The sequence below is a fragment of the Lissotriton helveticus genome, chromosome 6, assembly GCF_964261635.1.
Source record: "Lissotriton helveticus chromosome 6, aLisHel1.1, whole genome shotgun sequence".
NCBI classification, from domain to species: Eukaryota; Metazoa; Chordata; class Amphibia; order Caudata; family Salamandridae; genus Lissotriton; species Lissotriton helveticus.
In genome coordinates, this window is record NC_136067.1 from 996432106 (window position 1) to 996450502 (window position 18397).

Consider the following 18397-nt stretch of genomic DNA (forward strand, 5'->3'; position numbering starts at 1 on the left):
TGTCAGGTGAGATTAAAAGCGCAAATGTAAAAATGTTTCCTTTCTAATAAAAAGCTTCTCGCAGCCCAGATAATATCGCTGATAAGAACACTCTGAAGGTGATAGTACTCACAGGCAGCAGCGGGTCCGGGAGACACTGCCACCGTCTCCCTACCGCGCGTGCTCGTGAGTCAGGGCGGCCTAAATAGCCCGGAGTGAGGTAGCCACTAGAGCGCTAACCTCAGCTCCGGCTAACCGGAAGTGCAGCCTGGCTCTTGCCTGTCCGCCCTCCGCACAACGGCACTACTTGCCGAGTCGGACCGGGGCGGGCAGACTGTAATATTGAGCCCAGGCGAGCGATGAGAGTGGGAGAGAAAGCTAGATTTAAATGAAAGACCTGAATAGTCTGTCAGGTGAGATTAAAAGCGCAAATGTAAAAATGTTTCCTTTCTAATAAAAAGCTTCTCGCAGCCCAGATAATATCGCTGATAAGAACACTCTGAAGGTGATAGTACTCACAGGCAGCAGCGGGTCCGGGAGACACTGCCACCGTCTGCCACCGTCTCCATGTAAGGAGATTGAGAGTCATCAACTAAGTTAATCACTTGCAAACTTAGGTGGTTGTCATCTTTGCGGTCCGATGCGCCTTCACTAAGTCGATCTATGCTGGGTGTTGGTAAAGATTTGTAGCTTGGTGTGGTGCCTACAATGCCAACCCCTTACAAGCCAATCTTTCTGACGTTCTTTCCATAGCCTGGCAAAGCCTTGCAGTCAGCACAGAAAAAGATAATCAGTGCTTTCTCTGTTTACCTGACCAACTGCCTAAGTCACTAGTTCTGATGGGTTTCCTTAAAGGTTCGACACACAAACATTACCCCCCCCCCCCCCCAAACTCTGTTATACCCGAGTGGGACATTAACTTGACAGTTCTCATGTGCATGCCTTTTGAGCCGACGCCTCTTGACAGTGAAAGCTATCTTTCTCATTGTGACAAAACTTCACGAGTGAGCTACTGGTGTTCTGTACAACTGCCTTACACCACTTCCTTTCTGGACAACCTAGTATTGAGGATGTGGAAGGCCTTCCTGCCAAAGTTCATGACTTATTTCCATGTTTGCCAATCCATTACTCTGCCAGTGTTTTTTCTCCTGTCTCATCGGTCAGAGAGCTGGGCGTTTATACATTGACCACATAAATGACGATCAGCTCTGGGCTTCTCGGGGCAAAGGAAAGGTAGGTGGTGCAACAGAGGACCCTGTTAAGGTGGATGCTCCTCGGTCTTACAATCTGCTACGCACTAGCAAAAAAACAGCCTCCCATGGGCTCAGCCAACCACAGCCAAAGCTATGTATGCCTTGGCATCTGCCAGGTACTGATGTGGGTGTTGGTGCATATGTTCATGAAAAACGAGTGCCTTTAAACTCAGTCTTGGTGGGAGGGGCCCTTTGACCAGTCGGTCCTACACAACATTTTGGTTTGAGTCCAAGTCCCAGACCCAACACCTATGTGAGGTACTACTATGGAACCTATTCTAAAAGTTAGGAATCTGAATTTAGAAGTCTCCCCCCCCCACCCAAAAGTAAGCTTCAGCCATGCTACCGCTGATGGATACTCTCTGTAACAGCAGATTCCTCAGTATCCTCCCGCAGTCTTGTTCTTTGCAGTGGTCTCTTTATCATTTAAAAAGGTCCCACATTAGGAATCAGCACACTTTGTTACATGTTCTGCGTATGAGGTCAGAGAAAGGCCCAAGAAATGGACGTCAGCGTTCAGAGGTGTTGCTCACATGTGCCTCCACTCAGTTACTTCCGGGACATTATTGTGTCACCATAGAGCAGTATAGCACCACCAATCGACATGCAGAAGTAGTTATGGAGGTAGCATTTTCCCAAGCCAGTCTGGTGGCTTGGGATGAGTGAGGATTGCTGCCCATGCTGATTCAAATGATATCTACTGGTGCAGCCGCCCCAAAAGGAATGGGCTGGATTCTGCAGTAGAGGGTTGTTGTTGTCAGATAGCAGCCCACTCACATATCTGATTTTTCTGTATTTTAAAAGTGAGGAATCGGTGGGTAGAATATCCACCACAAAGAGAGTTAGTAATGGTAAGTACCCTGTTTTACAGATACTGCCACACCCTCCCTTCCACCTCCCCACCCCTAAAATAGAGATTGTGCTGCGAGGGATGCTCCTCCTGCAGAAAAATATTTTGGCTTCAAGTGCCAGGATAAGACATTTAGCTTCTATGCACTGGGTAGGTAGTGCAGAAGACATGAACATTTTATCTTCCACACTGAAGTAGTTTGAGGGTTCCAAATAGAAGGAAAATAAATTCAAAGGTATGGAGGAAAAGGCAAACAAATATTTACCGAGTGTACCAAAGAAATAAGTAAATCACTTGAGTATGACAAGTTTGCAAATTCTTGCAAGAATAATCAAGGTTAGCAACCATTCCACCTTGATGTTTTTGTTGGACAATTACAGATTACTCATGGTATGGAAGGAAAGTTTTTGCTGATGGGGTCTCGATGCCAAAGGTACGGGTTTCAGACACTACCTTTATAGTGTAGCCATGGATTAAAGCACTGGAAACAACAATAGTATATTACAAATCTTCAAACCCTTCCAGAAATGCACTATGGTAGACTTTTGGTGTATTCAGGACATCATCTTAAAAAATATTACAATAATACCCAAGTTTAAAGGATTTGGTACAGATCGAATTGAATTCTACAGTTGAGATGAAGACCATTTCTCGATTCATTCCAACAGTAAACAACTCAAAAAGCCTTTTACAGGTCTGTGTCCGATGATTAAACCACTATTCATGTAAAGCATAGCAGACTTTGTAGTCCAAGGGCAAGTTGCACCAGCAGAAAACTTCCATTAAACATGAAGAAAGATTTTTGGCTACAAAGTTACAGTAAAACATTTCATATGGTACAATGTGAGACTACCAGAAATCATCACAAAATAAATGTTAAAAGGCATAACTGAGGATTTTGTTTTTAGGTGTCCATCCAACAGCACCTTGATGTTATTGAATATTACCAAGTTCATCTAAAGACTTTGAAATATTAACGAAAAAGGTAGTGAATCAGATTATGAAATTTTTTAAATGGGTACCAAAAGCTATACCATACTTCACATTTCCACTGTGTTCCATCGTATATTTTGATAAGAGAACAAGTGTGTAATACAGTATACAAATTCAAGATAGTCACATTGAATTTCCAATGCATAATGATTTAATCAAGTTTTTTAAAGCATATTCTATATTTCACTCAGGCAGCAATAAAGGATTCCAATACAAAATGTTTAGTTTTTGTGTTTTAATATTTTATCAGAAAATTTACACTAGTGAATGTGATTCTTAGAACTTAGGAAAAAACATTGAAAATGTTGTCAGAAAGTAAATGATCATGTAGAGTTGTTTCAGAAGCAACAATATCACTTTCGAGTCTAAAAGCAATCTCTGAAACTGGTGTGATTTTTTTTTAATGCAATTAATGGTCGGCATAGTATTTAAAATACAAAATATATACTTCTAAGAATGTTGACCCATCAAAACCATAATTTAACTTTGGTGTAATTAAAGTAAAGAGGATAAATCTTCTCACTTTAAATACCAAAGGCACATACAGAGAAGTTGTAAATGGTGTTTTGGGTCTCAGCAGCATTATATAAGAACTCACCCACAGCATACACCAGTAATAAAATATTAATGTACTCCAGATAAAACCACTCAATCTGAACTCTGCTGTAGCAGAACATTTTTTCATGCAAATCCATCTCAAACTACTTTTAAGTCATACGCTCTACAGTAGTGTCTAACACAAAAGACTAAAATAGGAATGGCTAATACAGTGAGAGGGCCTGCCCTAGGGTAATGTCATTCTGTCACAAATCTGGAAGGACTATTTACAGGAACAGTAGATTACTATAGGCACAATTATAAATATATTTGCATAAATCAGAGAGAATTCAAGGAAGAAAATACTTGCTTCATACAATTAGCAAAAAACCTTTAAAACAGGTTGGATTGATTCATATTTGGTCAAAGCAGGAAAGAAGTTTCATTCAGAAAAAATAGCTTTAAATTACTTTGCATATGTACAAAAAGCAAAAAATAGACAGCCTTTTAACAATATTACTACAGTACTTCCTATATTAAGTCTTCGAAACAAACAAAAATTGTAATATACAATTCGGCCTGATTTGTCTTTCAAAGGGTATACAACATTTCAAAATTTCTGATTAACAAACACAGAATAAATTAATGTTTGGAATGATGTCCCACACTTTTGGGAAGCAGAAAAATAATGCACAGGAAGCAAAAATATATAACAGCTATAGACAATTGAGTTTTACTTTGTAGGAATGTTGCATTATTCTAATGTCAATCGCATCTGTTCCTAATACACCTGTCAACAATCAGTATAAATGTGTCCAATATAAGAGTGCGTCGAAAACTAAACGTATACCAGATCGCGATTCTGCACATTTTTGTTAGCCTGTCTGCTTTCTTCCTCATCAGTCTGTTGATTCTCCAATTCTTGGGATTCACTGTAATCATATTCAATTGGCTTTGGATAGTTGTAAGGGTAACCGTTGTCATCAAAGAAACGTCTAAATGTAAATTCGTAAAAGGCATGCTCTGGATGTTTGCCATTTTTATACCACCCATTAAGGGTATCATTCACATTCCCCTCCTTGTCCTCATCACTCCGCAACTTTTCTGGATCCACTGGGTCAAAATTGGAGGTGTCCGTTGGATAGGATATTTTCGGAATGTATAAAGCAGGCTGTTGTCGCAAGTCACTAGAAAAGTCAATACTTTTAAAAAATGGATGCACTTTTATTTCATCTGCACCATTTTTTCCAAGTCGATCTTCTGGCCCACGACAGAGTTTGATAATAAGATCAGAAGCTTCTGGGCTCAGCTTGGCATGAGGATTTATGTGAAGAGTCGTGTGCCAATTTATCACCTTTAAAAAGAAGAAAACCGTGTTGTTAATCAAGAACATTCCAAAAGAGACAGTGAAAGTGAAATGTGGAAAGAACAAACAATTGTGTTATTTGATATGCCTTATACAAATGTAATAAGGGTAGCCACAGTCATCATAGAACATTATCCTCGATCAGGCAGTATACCTAGAACCTGACACTGGTGGAACAAAACCAATTCCTCCACAGAAAATAAATACTTATAATGTGCCAATTTATATTGTTATGGTTATACTGAAGGACTGAGTTGGATTATTGCAGCAAACGTAACTACTGCATCTCCCAATGGGCTTTTTTTATCAGTTTTTGGTTTTTTTAAATCATTTACTGGCATTTGTAGTACACAATTTAAAAATACAACACTAACGAATAGCACTTAAAATTATTATGACCCGTGACCTCCACTAGTCCTAGCGATGTATATCTCTTTGCAGATACAACAGTTACAATAGGATTTAAGCAGGTCACAGTAGGTATGAATAATTAATCTATGGTCTTCATATCTTATGTTAATGAGGACAACACGGGCCACGTATATTGGTGATTCAAAGATCCTACATTTGTCTGTTGCTAAAATTCATTTAGCAAGAGGCTGATACTGATTTTCAACCTGGCCCACCCCAAGAAAAAAGAATTGAAACAAGAAATGATGGTAGGCATCGATCAACAGAGAAGCAGGAGAGGGGGAGCAATATAGGGTGGTGAGTGGGTGAAGGAGAAGCAACACATGATGGTGATTAAAATAGCACGGGGAAAAGCACCATGCAAGACAGCCATAAGTGGCTTGGGAAAGGAAGGAGTTTGATGGGGAGAAGCTGAGAGAGTGCTTGCAACATGAGGGCGACAACATGGAAAATCATATCAAAATAACTTCAGACTGCCTTCTGTGTACTTGCAAGTCACACATGCAGGATCATTTAATTAACTGTACTTATAAATATAATGAGTAGTTTAAAGGTTATTCAATGGCCAAATTGGCAATTATATTTCCCTCTACAGATGAAGACAGCACTAGCTTCCACACTGCTTGGAGACCTTGACCAACTTCATAAACTTAGCTTTGGTCAGGATATGTGTAGAGTGTAGAAGATACTTAAAATCCATCTCCTAAGATACAAACTGGTTACTTGTAGCTTGAGGTTTATCTAGATTCACATGATTTGTATTATTCCACCATCTAGTGCTCGAGTGCAGAATTGTACCTCACTACCCCCCCACTCCCCCTTCTCCACCCCCCAAATTTTTAAGTCTCGCCTTTAGCTGTCGCTCTGCTTATTTTCAAGCACACACTCGTGCTTGTGGCGGCATCCACCTTGCTGGAGTGAGCAGGGGCGCGCCACAAGCACGAGTGCAGTGCTTGAAAATGAGCAGACTGCTCTCCCAAGCGCACATGCGCCTCTCTCCTCGCACACATATCAAAATATTATGCAAAAGTATGTGTGGAAGACCACTTGGCTTCAGTTTATTTGTAATTTAAATTAAACACTGCTCATGACTACAAATGTTGCTCATTTTTTGGGGGTGAAATGTGCCTTGGGCTGATATGACGATGTATAGTTGGATTATGAAGAACATCGTTTCTTCCATTCACATTAATACAGTAACTTTTGTAACTGGTGAGCCTAAAACTTTTGGGACATGGGCTGCAAAACGTTTCTTGATTTCCTTATATTCTTTTATTTACTGAAATTAATACGACTGTTCTCATTACACCTAGTGTGTGTAAAGCGCTCTCATATTAGAAGGATTTTGGAAAAAGGTTGGCAGCTGAATACCTTAACATGAAACTGAAACAAACGTAGGCATGAATTGTGGGTTGGTGCTCATAACCACCTTGTCTTCATGTATGATTACTGTCAGCACTTTTAATTCATTAAGATTAATTTGTGATGTTACTAGAATTAGGAAAGTAATCTCTGTAGTCAATTTTTTTTGTCAAACGTATTTGATATTAGCATTTGGTAAAGACTTCGGAACGCTATATCAAGATGAACATAAAAGCAATCGTACAGAGTAGAACATACGAAGTTACATTGAGGTTGAGTGCCAAGGTATAACAATAACCAAGGCTGTTCAATATGCATTACCTAAAAAGACACAGTTTAGAAAAGTGTAAGGGCCCTAGGTGATCTTTAATCGAGAAACTTTGCAACCACAACCTGTCTTTCTTTTGCGACAAGTTTTAGGTTAAACCCTTCCAACGAGGAAGGTTCCCCTGAACAAATTCCCTCTCCCCCCTCCCGAAAAAACTGAGAAACAAGCATTTACAATTCAATAGTCTCGGCATTATTAAAGGTAGAGCTATTGGCATTGCTCATGACATTTAAAAAAAACAACAAATAAATGGTATTATCATTTACAATGGCAATAGGTGAGCAGTAGAGAGTATTCGCGGACACAGAGCCGCGCACACACACACAGAGCGAGCTGAATTTCGCATTTTTGCCAGTCTGGCCTTGGGAGCAGACAACAAAGTCTTTTAGGAGATCTGATATTTTATAAGCAGACTTCTGACCACGTTTGTCATTTGTGTAACGATAGCCACCTCACAATGAGCTTTATACTTTGCTTCTTCATTTAATGCAACTATTTCAATAGGAGTTAAGGGTACAATGGGTGAAGACCACAAAACAAACTACATATCTGAACCGCACTGAAATATACTAGTAAAAGGCACTTCTGAAAAAACACATAATAGTGCTATACCACATGCTTATTTAAATCTGATAAATAAATAAAAAACACTTAACTTGCGCTCGCCGCATCTCCGACTCAGTGATGCAGCAAGCTCAAGGTAAGTGGTTTTACTTATTTATTTTATTTTTCCTATCCTGTTGTATGTCGACAGCCCCCTCCTTCTCCCCCACCACCCCACCACTCTTATCTGTAACGGCCCCTGCCTGGTTACCAACATCCCACACTATGACTAATGCGTGACTCTCTAATAAAGAAGATATCTGTATAGCACTATGAGGCATTTTCATTTTAGAAAGCACCTCAACCGGTGTGTATCAGTGCTTCTTTGATTTGTTCCTTTTGGTTTGCAGTTGTACACAACAGATGAAACTTTACCTTTCTTATAAACCTGTCTTTTTTGCAGCATTAAACAAATCATGCGACGCTTGGTATGGTGCATTTTGCTATTTTGTAGCACTTTAAGTAAGAAGTGGAGAAGTGTGGCTCAAATTGTTAGAGCGGCAGACCCTGATGCAGAGGTCTGGTCCAGGACCAGGGTTCAATACCTGCCTCGGCGGGTCTTGGGCTCAATTTCCTCGGACCTGATAATTCTCGCCTCGGTGCCTATTCTAATCATGGGTCCCACTCTGCAACTCTGGGCAATAGCTTGCTTAATCTCCACAACAACCCCAACAGCGCTGGGATGCCTGGCTTCACCCAGGAGTGGACATTTCACAGGGAAAAAGCCAGGAAGGGTTCCTAAGCGGTATACGGACAGCGCTGGGACACCTCCGGTGGAGGTAGCTGTGCGCTTTACAAATGCCGGCATTTCATTTCATTTCACTAACTCAAACAAATGCTTCCCCTGGTATCAATCTCAGTATAGTGAGACACTGAGACGTCTCTACTTGGCATTAAATCGTTGCCCTGTTTGTTGCACATAGACGCCTGGAGGAGACCGTATTCTATCACATGTAATCATCTACACACACATGAATGCCACATGAATAAACAGAATTATTTCTTTTACCCAATGTTAGAAGGTAATATTTCTCTGTGGACTTTTCGTCTCATGTATTTTTCTATAGAACTGCCAGTTAGGAGGCCTAGCAGCAGGAATAAAATACAATAAATTACGACTAACAAATATACTAATTGTATGCACATTTTTCAGGGGGAAAGCAAAATCCTTTTCAGAATCGGTTTTATATGGCTGTTTGACTCCTAAGTACCTTGTGATGGGAGCCTGCGGTCTCTTGTTACAGCGGGAGAGTCACGGTACACCCATGCAGTTCTTTAGTGTATGACAGCAGCGGCCTCAGTCCCTGCTGCCTTCACCCCCATATGTCCCCAGACCTTAAGGGAGCCCAGTATGTGTCAATCATGAAAGCTAAACAATTAAGCAGAGCAGCGGGGCTGTGGCAGGCTCCTGAGAAACATTAAGGAACAAGTCCTAAACGAGAGCGGGACGGAGGAGGGCTGTGGGCGGTGGGAAGGGGGGCGAGAGCAGGACTTAGGAGAACTGCGGGTGGAGGGAAGGGGCGGCGAGAGCGGGACGAAGGAGAGCTGCAGGCGGAGGGGCGAGAGTAGGACGAAGGAGAGCTGTGGGCGGATGGTAGGGGGGGCGAGAGCGGGACGGAGGAGAGCTGCGGGCAGAGGGAAGGCGAGGCGAGACTAAGGAGAGCTGCGGGCGGAGGGAAGGGGGGGACGCCAGAGGAGCCGAGCAGCTCCGGAAACCACCACCATGTTTCTCCGAGGCGAAGCAGAAAGGCCTCGGAGAGAGCACGGTCATTTTCACATTCGGGGACGTGTTTTTAGGTTTGAGTGACGGATGACGTTACAGATAGAAAGAACCTGAAAAACACGCACCCTAATCCGAAAAAGACGGGGCTTAAAGGGAGTGATGCCGTTCTCCTCCAATGGCTGGCCAGCATTTACTAGGCCAGCCAATGGAGAAGAGGGGCGGGTTCCAAGCCCCTTCTAAGAAACATAAAATCTTCGGGCTCCGCCCACACAGCTTACAGCAGTGCGACGGAGTCCTCGACCTAAAAAAGAGGAATAAGAAAAAAAATATGGCTCCACCTTGATCTTCCTGATCAGCCTCGGTATCATTGGAATGGGGGGAAAGGCGTAAACAAATGTCCCTGACCAGGCTATCGAAAGCGCATTCCCCAATGAATCTCGATGGTGAAGCCTGCTTGCATAAGACCGGCATTTCTTGTTGGTCGGAGTGGCAAACAGATCTATGGAGGGCTTTCCCCAATGTTGAAAATGAATATGCTACTTACCAGTATGCATCTGTTCTTGGCATGTAGGGCTGCTGACATTCATATCTATAGCATAGATCGCCGCCTAGTGTTGGGTCCGGATGATTGCACATTGTTGTCCTGGAAGAGTCTTCGAAGTATCACGAGATACGTGGCTCCTCCCCTGTACTACAGTGCGCATGGGCAACGACTCCATCCCCAGATTGTTTTTAGGCATTGTGGCGAAGATGGAGTGTAACAGTGTGAGCGATGACCATGCTAAGAGTAAGTGTAAATTCTGCAGCCGCTACAGGCGCCGGGGAGGAGGGTGGGCGATATGAATGTCAGCAGCCCTACATGCCAAGAACAGATGCATACTGGTAAGTAGCATATTCAGTTCGAGGCATGTGGGCTGCTGAATTCATATCTATAGCATAGAATATATAGCAGTCCCTCCATTAGCGGCGGCCGCCTGTGCCAGCTGCAGACGTTTGAAAAAGTGTTTTTAGAACAGCCTGCCCTACAGCTGCTTGGAGTGCACATCTACACAGTAGTGTTTCGTAAATGTGTGTGGGGTAGACCATGTGGTTGCTCTACAAATGTCTTCTAAAGAGATATTTCCAAGGAAAGCCATGGAGGCCCCCAACTTGTGGGTGGAGTGGGCTCTTGGGGGGATCGTTAAAGTGCGCTTAGCCTTTTGATAGCAAATTTGAGTACACTTAACGATCCACCTGGCTATACCTGCTTTGGAAATGGGGTTGCCCTTGTGTTGTGCGAGAGTTGTTTCGTCTTCCTAAAATCTTTGGTCCTATCAATGTAGTACATCAAAGCCCGTTTGACGTCAAGAGTGTGGAGCATTCTTTCTGCCACTGTCTCAGGATTTTGGAAGAACACAGGCAGTTCAATAGTCTGATTGACATGGAACTGTGAAACCACCTTTGGAAGAAATTTAGGGTTAGTGCGCAGCACCACCCGGTTGGAGTGAATTTGTATGAATGGCTCTTGTACAGTGAGCGCCTGGAGCTCACTAACACGTCGCAGTGACGTAATGGCTATCAAGAAAGCCACTTTCCATGTTAAGAACTGAATCTCGCATGAATGTAGAGGCTCAAAAGGTGGACCCATCAGACGGGTGAGCACCACATTAAGATTCCATTCAGGAGCAGGTGGGGTCCTGGGAGGAATGACTCGTTTGAGCCCTTCTAGAAAAGCTTTAATGGCAGGCACTCTGAAAAGGGAGAGATGCTGCCTGTTTTGGAGATAAGCCGCTATGGCGGATAAATGTATCCGAATGGAAGCATATGCCAGATTGCATTTGTAAAGATGTAACACATAATAAATGATGTTGTGCGTGGACGCGTCAAGCGGGTCAATCTCGTGGTCTACGCAATAAATGACAAACCGCTTCCATTTTGCTGCGTAGCCTGCTCTGGTGGTGGGCTTTCGTGCCTCCCGTATGATATCCATGCATTCAGGAGGCAAGTTGAGGTAACCAAACTCGAAGACCTCAGGAGCCAGATCGCCAGGTTGAGCTGTTGCGGATCTGGGTGCTGAATGTCGCCATGGCTCTGCGTCAAACGTCTGGGTGTGGGTGCAGCCTTTGATGCGGTACCACGGAAAGTTCTAGAAATGTGGTGTACCATGGTTGGCGTGCCCATGTTGGAGCAACCAGGATGAGCGTCATCGAGTGTTGCTTTAGCTTTCGTGCCACCAGCGGTATTAGAGGTGCTGGGGGAAAAGCGTACGCAAATTTGCCTGACCAGTTCATCCATATCGCATTGCCCTGCGACTGTGGGTGCGGGAACCTGGCGGCAAAGCTTTGGCATTTGGCGTTTTCCCGTGTGGCGAACAGGTCCATCTCTGGATGACCCCACTGCTGGAAGTACGGGTGGAGCACCGATGGATGTATCTCCCACTCGTGCATTTGGTGGCTGTACCTGCTGAGCAGATCCGCCATCTGATTGTCCTTGCCTGGGAGGTGTTTCGCCATGAGGAAGATGTTCCTTTGAATGGCCCACTTCCACATGCTCTGAGCCAGATGAGACAACTGTGGAGAGTGTGTACCTCCTTGCTTCTGAATGTAGTACATGGCTGTCATGTTGTCCATCCGGATCAACACGACTTTGTTGCACAGATGTACCTTGAATGCCTTCATTGCCATGAAGATTGCCATCAGCTCTAGGAGGTTGATGTGCATCTTCTTTTGCTGCGTTGTCCATAGTCCCTGCACTGTGTAGTGGAGTACATGAGCTCCCCAACCCTGGAGAGAAGCGTCCGTCGTTATGATGATCTGTGGAACAGGCTCCTGGAACGGTCGGCCCTTGCAAAGGTTGTGTGGATTCCACCAATGCAGAGAGTTGTATGCACGACCGGTCACCAACACTAGGTCTTTTAACTGTCCGTGAGCCTGATTCCACTGACGTGCCAAGCACTCTTGAAGCGGACGCATATGTAGTCTCGCGTGCGGGACTATGAAGATGCAGGAGGCCATCATGCCTATCAACTGCATGAACACTCGTGCTGGAAGCTAATGTTGCGGTCTGAATTTCTGTATCAGCAATTGAATCCTGTTGATCCTCACAGAATTTGGCTGCGCTGTGGTCGCCAGAGTATCTATTGTCGCGCCCAGATACTGCCGCACATGGGCTGGCTGAAGGTGTGACTTTGGATAATTCAGTGAGAATCCCAGATCGTGAAGAAGGTGAATGGTGTGGGACATGTTGGCAGCGCACTGCTGGGCCGACTTTGCTTGGACAAGCCAGTCGTCTAGATAAGGGTAGACGTGAACGTTTTGTCTCCTGAGGTGCGCAGCCACTGTTGCCAGGCACTTCGTGAACACCCTGGGCGCTGTGGTCACTCCGAAAGGGAGGACTTTGAATTGGTAATGCTGATTCTGAATGGTGAATCTGAGGTATTTTCTGTGTGACGGATGTAGTGGAATGTGAAAATATGCATCTTTTAGATCTAATGTTGTGAGGAAATCCCCCTGATTGAGCAACGGAAGAACCTGCTGCAGCGTGAGCATATGAAAGTGTTCTGAGAGAATGTACTGGTTTAGAGGCCTGAGGTCCAGTATGGGTCGGAGGGACCCGTCTTTCTTTGGGATCAAGAAAGTACAGGGAGTACACTCCCGAGCCTCTTTGTTCCACTGGTACAAGCTCGATTGCCCCTTTTTGCAGCATGACGAGTACCTCTTGCTGCAATAAGTACAAATGCTCCGTGGACATAGGACGGTGTTTTGGGGGAATGTTGGGTGGAGTGGATGTTAACTCCAGACAATAACCGTACTGGATAAGCTTTCTGACCCACCTGTCTGTGGTGATGGATTTCCAGACTGGCAGGAACTGTTGGAGTCTCCCCCCGACAGGTGTTGTATGGTCGGGGGGCAGTGACAAGGCGTCACTGTTTGTTGGCGGCGGAGGATCGGGAGTTGTTGTTTCCACGACCTCTGCCCTTGGCGCTGTTTCCGCGATAGCCACCTCTACTTTGTTTGTTGTATGAGGTTTGCGCACCACCTTTAGTGTACTGTGTTTGCTGGGACAGCTGGCCTCTGGAAACACCTCTATTGCTTGAGCGACGAAAAGTACTACCCCTGAACTGCTGGGACTGGAGAGCCCCCATAGACTTTGCAGTCTCGGTGTCGTTTTTGATTTTTTCCAGGGTGGTGTCCACCTCAGGCCCAAATAAGTGATCAGGGTTTACAGGCTGATTTAGGATGGTGGTTTGTATCTCCGGCTTGAACCCGGAGATTCTGAGCCAGGCCTGACGCCGCAACATTACACTTGTGTTAATGGCCCTGGCCGCGGTGTCCGCTGCGTCCAGTGCACATTTAATAGAAGCATTTGAGATGAGCTTCCCTTCTTGAATGAGCATCTCCGCTGCCTCCTTATATTCATCTGGTAAGTGTTGTAACAGGGTTTCAAGTGTATCATAATGTGCCCTGTCATATCTGGCCAAGAGTGCCTGCGTGTTAGAAATGCGCCAGATATTGTCCGCTTGAGCCGCCACCCTCTTCCCTGATGCTTCTAGCACCTTAGATTCCTTGTCAGGGGGAGGAGCATCACCAGTAGTTTGTGAATTTGCCCTCTTCCGGGCATTAGAGACAGCTAGAGAGTCCAACGGCAACTGGCCCTTGATGTAGGTAGGGTCCCCAGGTGCCGGCTTGTACTTTTTTTCAATTCTGGGGTTTACAACCCTGGCACGTGTGGGTTCTTTAAAAATGTCTGCAGCGTGTTTTAAGACACCCTTCAGCATTGGCAGAGTATTTACGGTCTTTTCAGAGGTGGAAAATGTGTCAAACAGAAAGTCCACTTCAATAGGGTCAGCGTGGAGCTGGACGTCATGATTCTTTGCTGCCCTCTCAATAAGTGCATTAAATGCCGCAGAATCCTCAGTAGGGGAGGTTTTGATAGTATACACTTGAGTGTCTGGGGCAGTTTGTGGATCCCCTGTGTCCGCAGCATCTGCCCATGTGTCATGCTGATCTTCAGGATCAGTATCGGCAGGGTAGTTGTATTCATCATAGTCACCTTCTCCAGCCTCCACATCCGAATAATTGGGCGAGATTGGAGCAGTGTCCCGAGCACGTGGATTAATCAGTTCCACAAGAACTGGGGATTCTGTGGAATCCTTTTTCTTCTTCAAAGGAATTGTGTAGGACTCCATAGGCTGTTCTGGCATGATTTTTTGCTTGTAAATGGAAAGTTTACCGGTGTCGGCGTCGATAAATTGTTCCGACTGCTCCTCAAGTAGGGGTTGTCGATGCTTTGTGCCTACAACTGCAGGGGTAGGCTTCGGCCCCGTGGACACCTTCACGGACGCGAACGCCTTCGGCGCCACTTTCGGAGGCAGCGTGAACTGAATCGGCGCCGTCGACTTTTGCGGTTTGGCGGCAGGCTTCGGCGTGGAAGTATCCTTCGGATCGACCGCGGAAGCCTTGTCCTTAATGCGCTGCAACGAGTCCGACACCTGCTTCGTGAAGGATGCGGATGGTTTCGCCGACTCAACAGGTGCTCTCGAGCCACTACCATGTGCGGACTCGAGGGTCGTAGTACTTTTGGCCTTGTCCGGCCGACGTGCAGGATCGACAGCTTTTGTAGCTCCGAGTCCCTTGTCTGTGTCGACGGCCTTCGGCGCCGACTGCTTCGGGTCGGCAGCCTTGACAAGCACTTTCGGTGCCCCAGTCTTCGGCTCGACACCCTTGAGCGACTTCACCGGTTCGACAACCTTCTTTGGCTTCGTATGCACCGACAGGTCTGAAGACGTGGAGCCGACCAAGGCGACAGGTGCTTTCTGTTTCGACGGCGCCTCTATCACTTTTGGTTTTGTCGAGACCGAAGCTTTCTCTTTCGGTTTCGAGTTGACCAATGGCGGCTCTGTAGAAGTGTCCGTAGCCGGGCCCGGAGGCAAGACCGTGGTTCTAGGTGCAAGATCTTGGGTAAGGCCATGTGGCGATCCCTCGACCTGAGCCTTAGCTATTGTCCGACGGGGCATAGCTCTTCGCTTGAGCTATCTTCCGTGGCCCCATAGGCCTCATTGTCGTTTCTTACCTCATCGACGATGTCTTCTGTATCGAGCATTTCGGCGTCTGCGTCGTAGCTGGAGTCGATCTCTGCCGCTGGAGTTGAAATCGGCTCTCGAACTTCCTGCTCGTCTGCCTCTTCTCCCTCGGTATCGAAAATGTTCACCGGGTCAGGTGCCGTCTGCTGGGCCTCCTGGCGCGCCGAAGTCGAATCGTCTTCTTGGAGCGAAAACGAGAACAAGCCATACAGTTGGCTTCATCGTGATCCGGTGACAGGCACTTGTTGCACACCGGGTGGACATCGATGTGGGGATACTTCGAGTTGCACACGGGGCACCTTTTGAACGGGCTCCGTTCCATGATGCGCCGTCGAATAAGGCTTGTTGCGTCGACTGGGCCTCGAGCACCGAAGAGCCACGCGACTCCTCAGGATGTCCGACTTGGGAACTGAGCCGGAACAGAGCTGGGCACCAAACGCAAGACAATACCGATGATATAGGAAAGGCCCGTGGGCGGAAAAGAAAGTTTCTATCGAATCCGAACTGGAGTGATCAAATATGCATCCGAACCCAATGGCGGAAAAAAACAATCTGGGGATGGAGTCGATGCCCATGCGCACTGTAGTCCAGGGGAGGAGCCACCTATCTCGTGATACTTCGAAGACTCTTCCAGGACAATGTGCAATTATCCGGACCCAACACTAGGCGGCGATCTATGCTATAGATATGAATTCAGCAGCCCACATGCCTCGAACACCTTGTTCAGAACCACCTGGTTCAGCTCCCACTCGTGACTGACTGAGGACAGTCTGCTTAGTCCGTCGGCATGTTCATTTAAGACTCCTGGCAGATGTTCCGCTTGCAGCAAAATGTTGTTTAGGATAGCCCATTCCGAGATTTCCTGAGCTTCTTGAGAACGGGAGCGACCTTGTTCCTCCCTCCTTGTTGATGTAATGCATGGCCGTGGTGTTGTCCGTGCGGATGAGAACCTTTGAACCCTCCAGGCGAGGGAGAAACACTTGAAGAGCCAGCATGATCGCTCGGAGTTCTAGTAGATTGGTCTCCTCAGCACCGTCTTCTTCATATCAATGTCCACTGACATGAAGGTCCTGCAGTACTGCCCCCCAGCCGTCCAATGACGCATCCGTCGTCACCACCTGAGGAGACGGATCGCTTACGAAGGATAGACCTTGGGATAAGTTTTCCTGCTTCGTCCACCATAAGGCAGCTGTTTTCATCGTTGAGGTGATGGCCACCTTGTCGTCGAACGAACCATGAATTTGCTGCCATTGAATGTCGAGCTGCTCCTGGAGAGGACGCATCCTCAATCTGCAGTGAGGAATCAGAGGAATGCATGAGGAGATGACTCCCAGAAGGGATTTGTAACGGCGTACTGAAAGATACCTTCTTTTTCTGAAGGTCAGCGCCATCGACTGCAGTTTTTCTTGCCTTTCTAAAGTCTGGAAAGCTTTGCTGAGATCTGAGTCTAAGATGGCTCCCAGAAAGCGTGCAGTCCTGGACGGAACCAGAGATGACTTCTCCTTGTTGAGAGTAAGGCCTAGATTCTGAAAAAGATTTGTACATGCCTAGACTGCTTCCCTCGCAGCCTCCCTGGACGGGGCCTTCAGCAACCAGTCATCCAGGTAAGGGAAGACCTGAAATTGATTCCTCCGCAGAAATGCCGCCACCGGTGCCAGCACCTTGGTGAAGATTCTTGGAGCTGAGCAAAGACCAAAGGGTAAAACCCTGAATTGAAAGTGGCTCTTGGCTACTGTAAACCGTAGAAACCTTCTGTGTGCTGGGTGAATCGGTATGTGAAAATACGCATCTTCGAGATCGAGCGTGGCCATGAAATCCCCTGGATTGATAAGACAAAGTATGTCTTGAAGTGAAACCATCCGAAAGGATAGGGAAATAAGATAGGTGTTGAGCTCCCTGAGATCTAAAATGGGGCGCCATTTCTCTAGCGTCTTCATCACCAGGAAGAACCTGGAATAAAAACCTTCCCCTCTTTGGGAGGAGGGGACCGGCTCTATAGCACCTTTGAGGAGCATCTGATGAACTTTGAGCCGCAGGAGACGCAGATGTTTTGAGGGGATGGCGGCCGGGGGCTTGTATGGTGGGATTTGTGTGAATTCCAAAGTATGGCCCTTTCGAATGATGTTTAGCACCCAACGGTCTGATGTTATGCTGGACCAATTCTGAAGGTATTGAGATACCCTGCCCCCTACCGATGGTCTTGCAGAGGAGGGCACAGTAAGAAGAGCCAGGATGCCGCTATTGCTTCTTGGGCCTATCCCGTCCTTGGCGATTTGGTCTTCCTCTATTGTTCGGACTAGAGAAATTTGAGGACTGGCTTTGTCTTTGTTGGTAAGGCTGACTGTATTGTTGAGAGCCTGATCCGTACGATGAGTACCGTTGCTGTTGGTAGGATCCTTTATAGGAGGTACTCTTACCTCTGGCCCCTTTGAAAGGAGCTTTTCAGTACTGAAGTGTACCCAGAGACCTCGCCGTCTCTGTATCCTTCTTGATATCCTGGAGAGTGTCGTCTATATGTTTCCCGAACAACGCCTCTCCATCAAACGGTAAATCCAAGATTTTATTCTGGATTTCAGGCCTGAACCAAGTCGCCCTGAGCCATCCCTCGCCACGAAGAACTGCAGCACCAGCCAATGATCGAAGGGCAGTTGTGGCGATATCCATGGCACAATCAATAATCTCCATTGATGTTGCCTCTCCCTCTTGCAAAATATTCTTTGCTTCGCCTCTTGAGGTAGTTGATCCAGATAGGGCGCAACGTCGCACCATAGTTGGCGGTCATACCTGCCTAATATTGCTAAGGCATTTGCTGCCCGCACCAGAAGACTGGCCATAGATGAGAATCGTTTACCAGCGTTGTCCAATCTCCTGCCTTCCTTATCTGGAGGTGTTAAAGGAGTTGATGGGTTGCGTGATTTCCTCTGTGCCGCT

General features: G+C 46.1%; 1 protein-coding gene across 2 annotated transcripts in view; it reads right to left on the bottom strand.

Annotated features, from left to right (window-relative positions):
* Nucleotides 1-3295: 3295 nt before the first annotated feature.
* LATS1 (large tumor suppressor kinase 1) overlaps nucleotides 3296-18397 on the bottom strand; it is a 278558-nt gene continuing 263456 nt past the window's right edge. For both annotated transcript variants that reach the window (XM_078648633.1, XM_078648634.1), the window contains exon 8: nucleotides 3296-4966. In XM_078648633.1, the coding sequence (XP_078504759.1) occupies nucleotides 4451-4966 (516 nt within the window). In that variant the 3' untranslated portion in view covers nucleotides 3296-4450. The remainder of the gene's footprint in view (nucleotides 4967-18397) is intronic.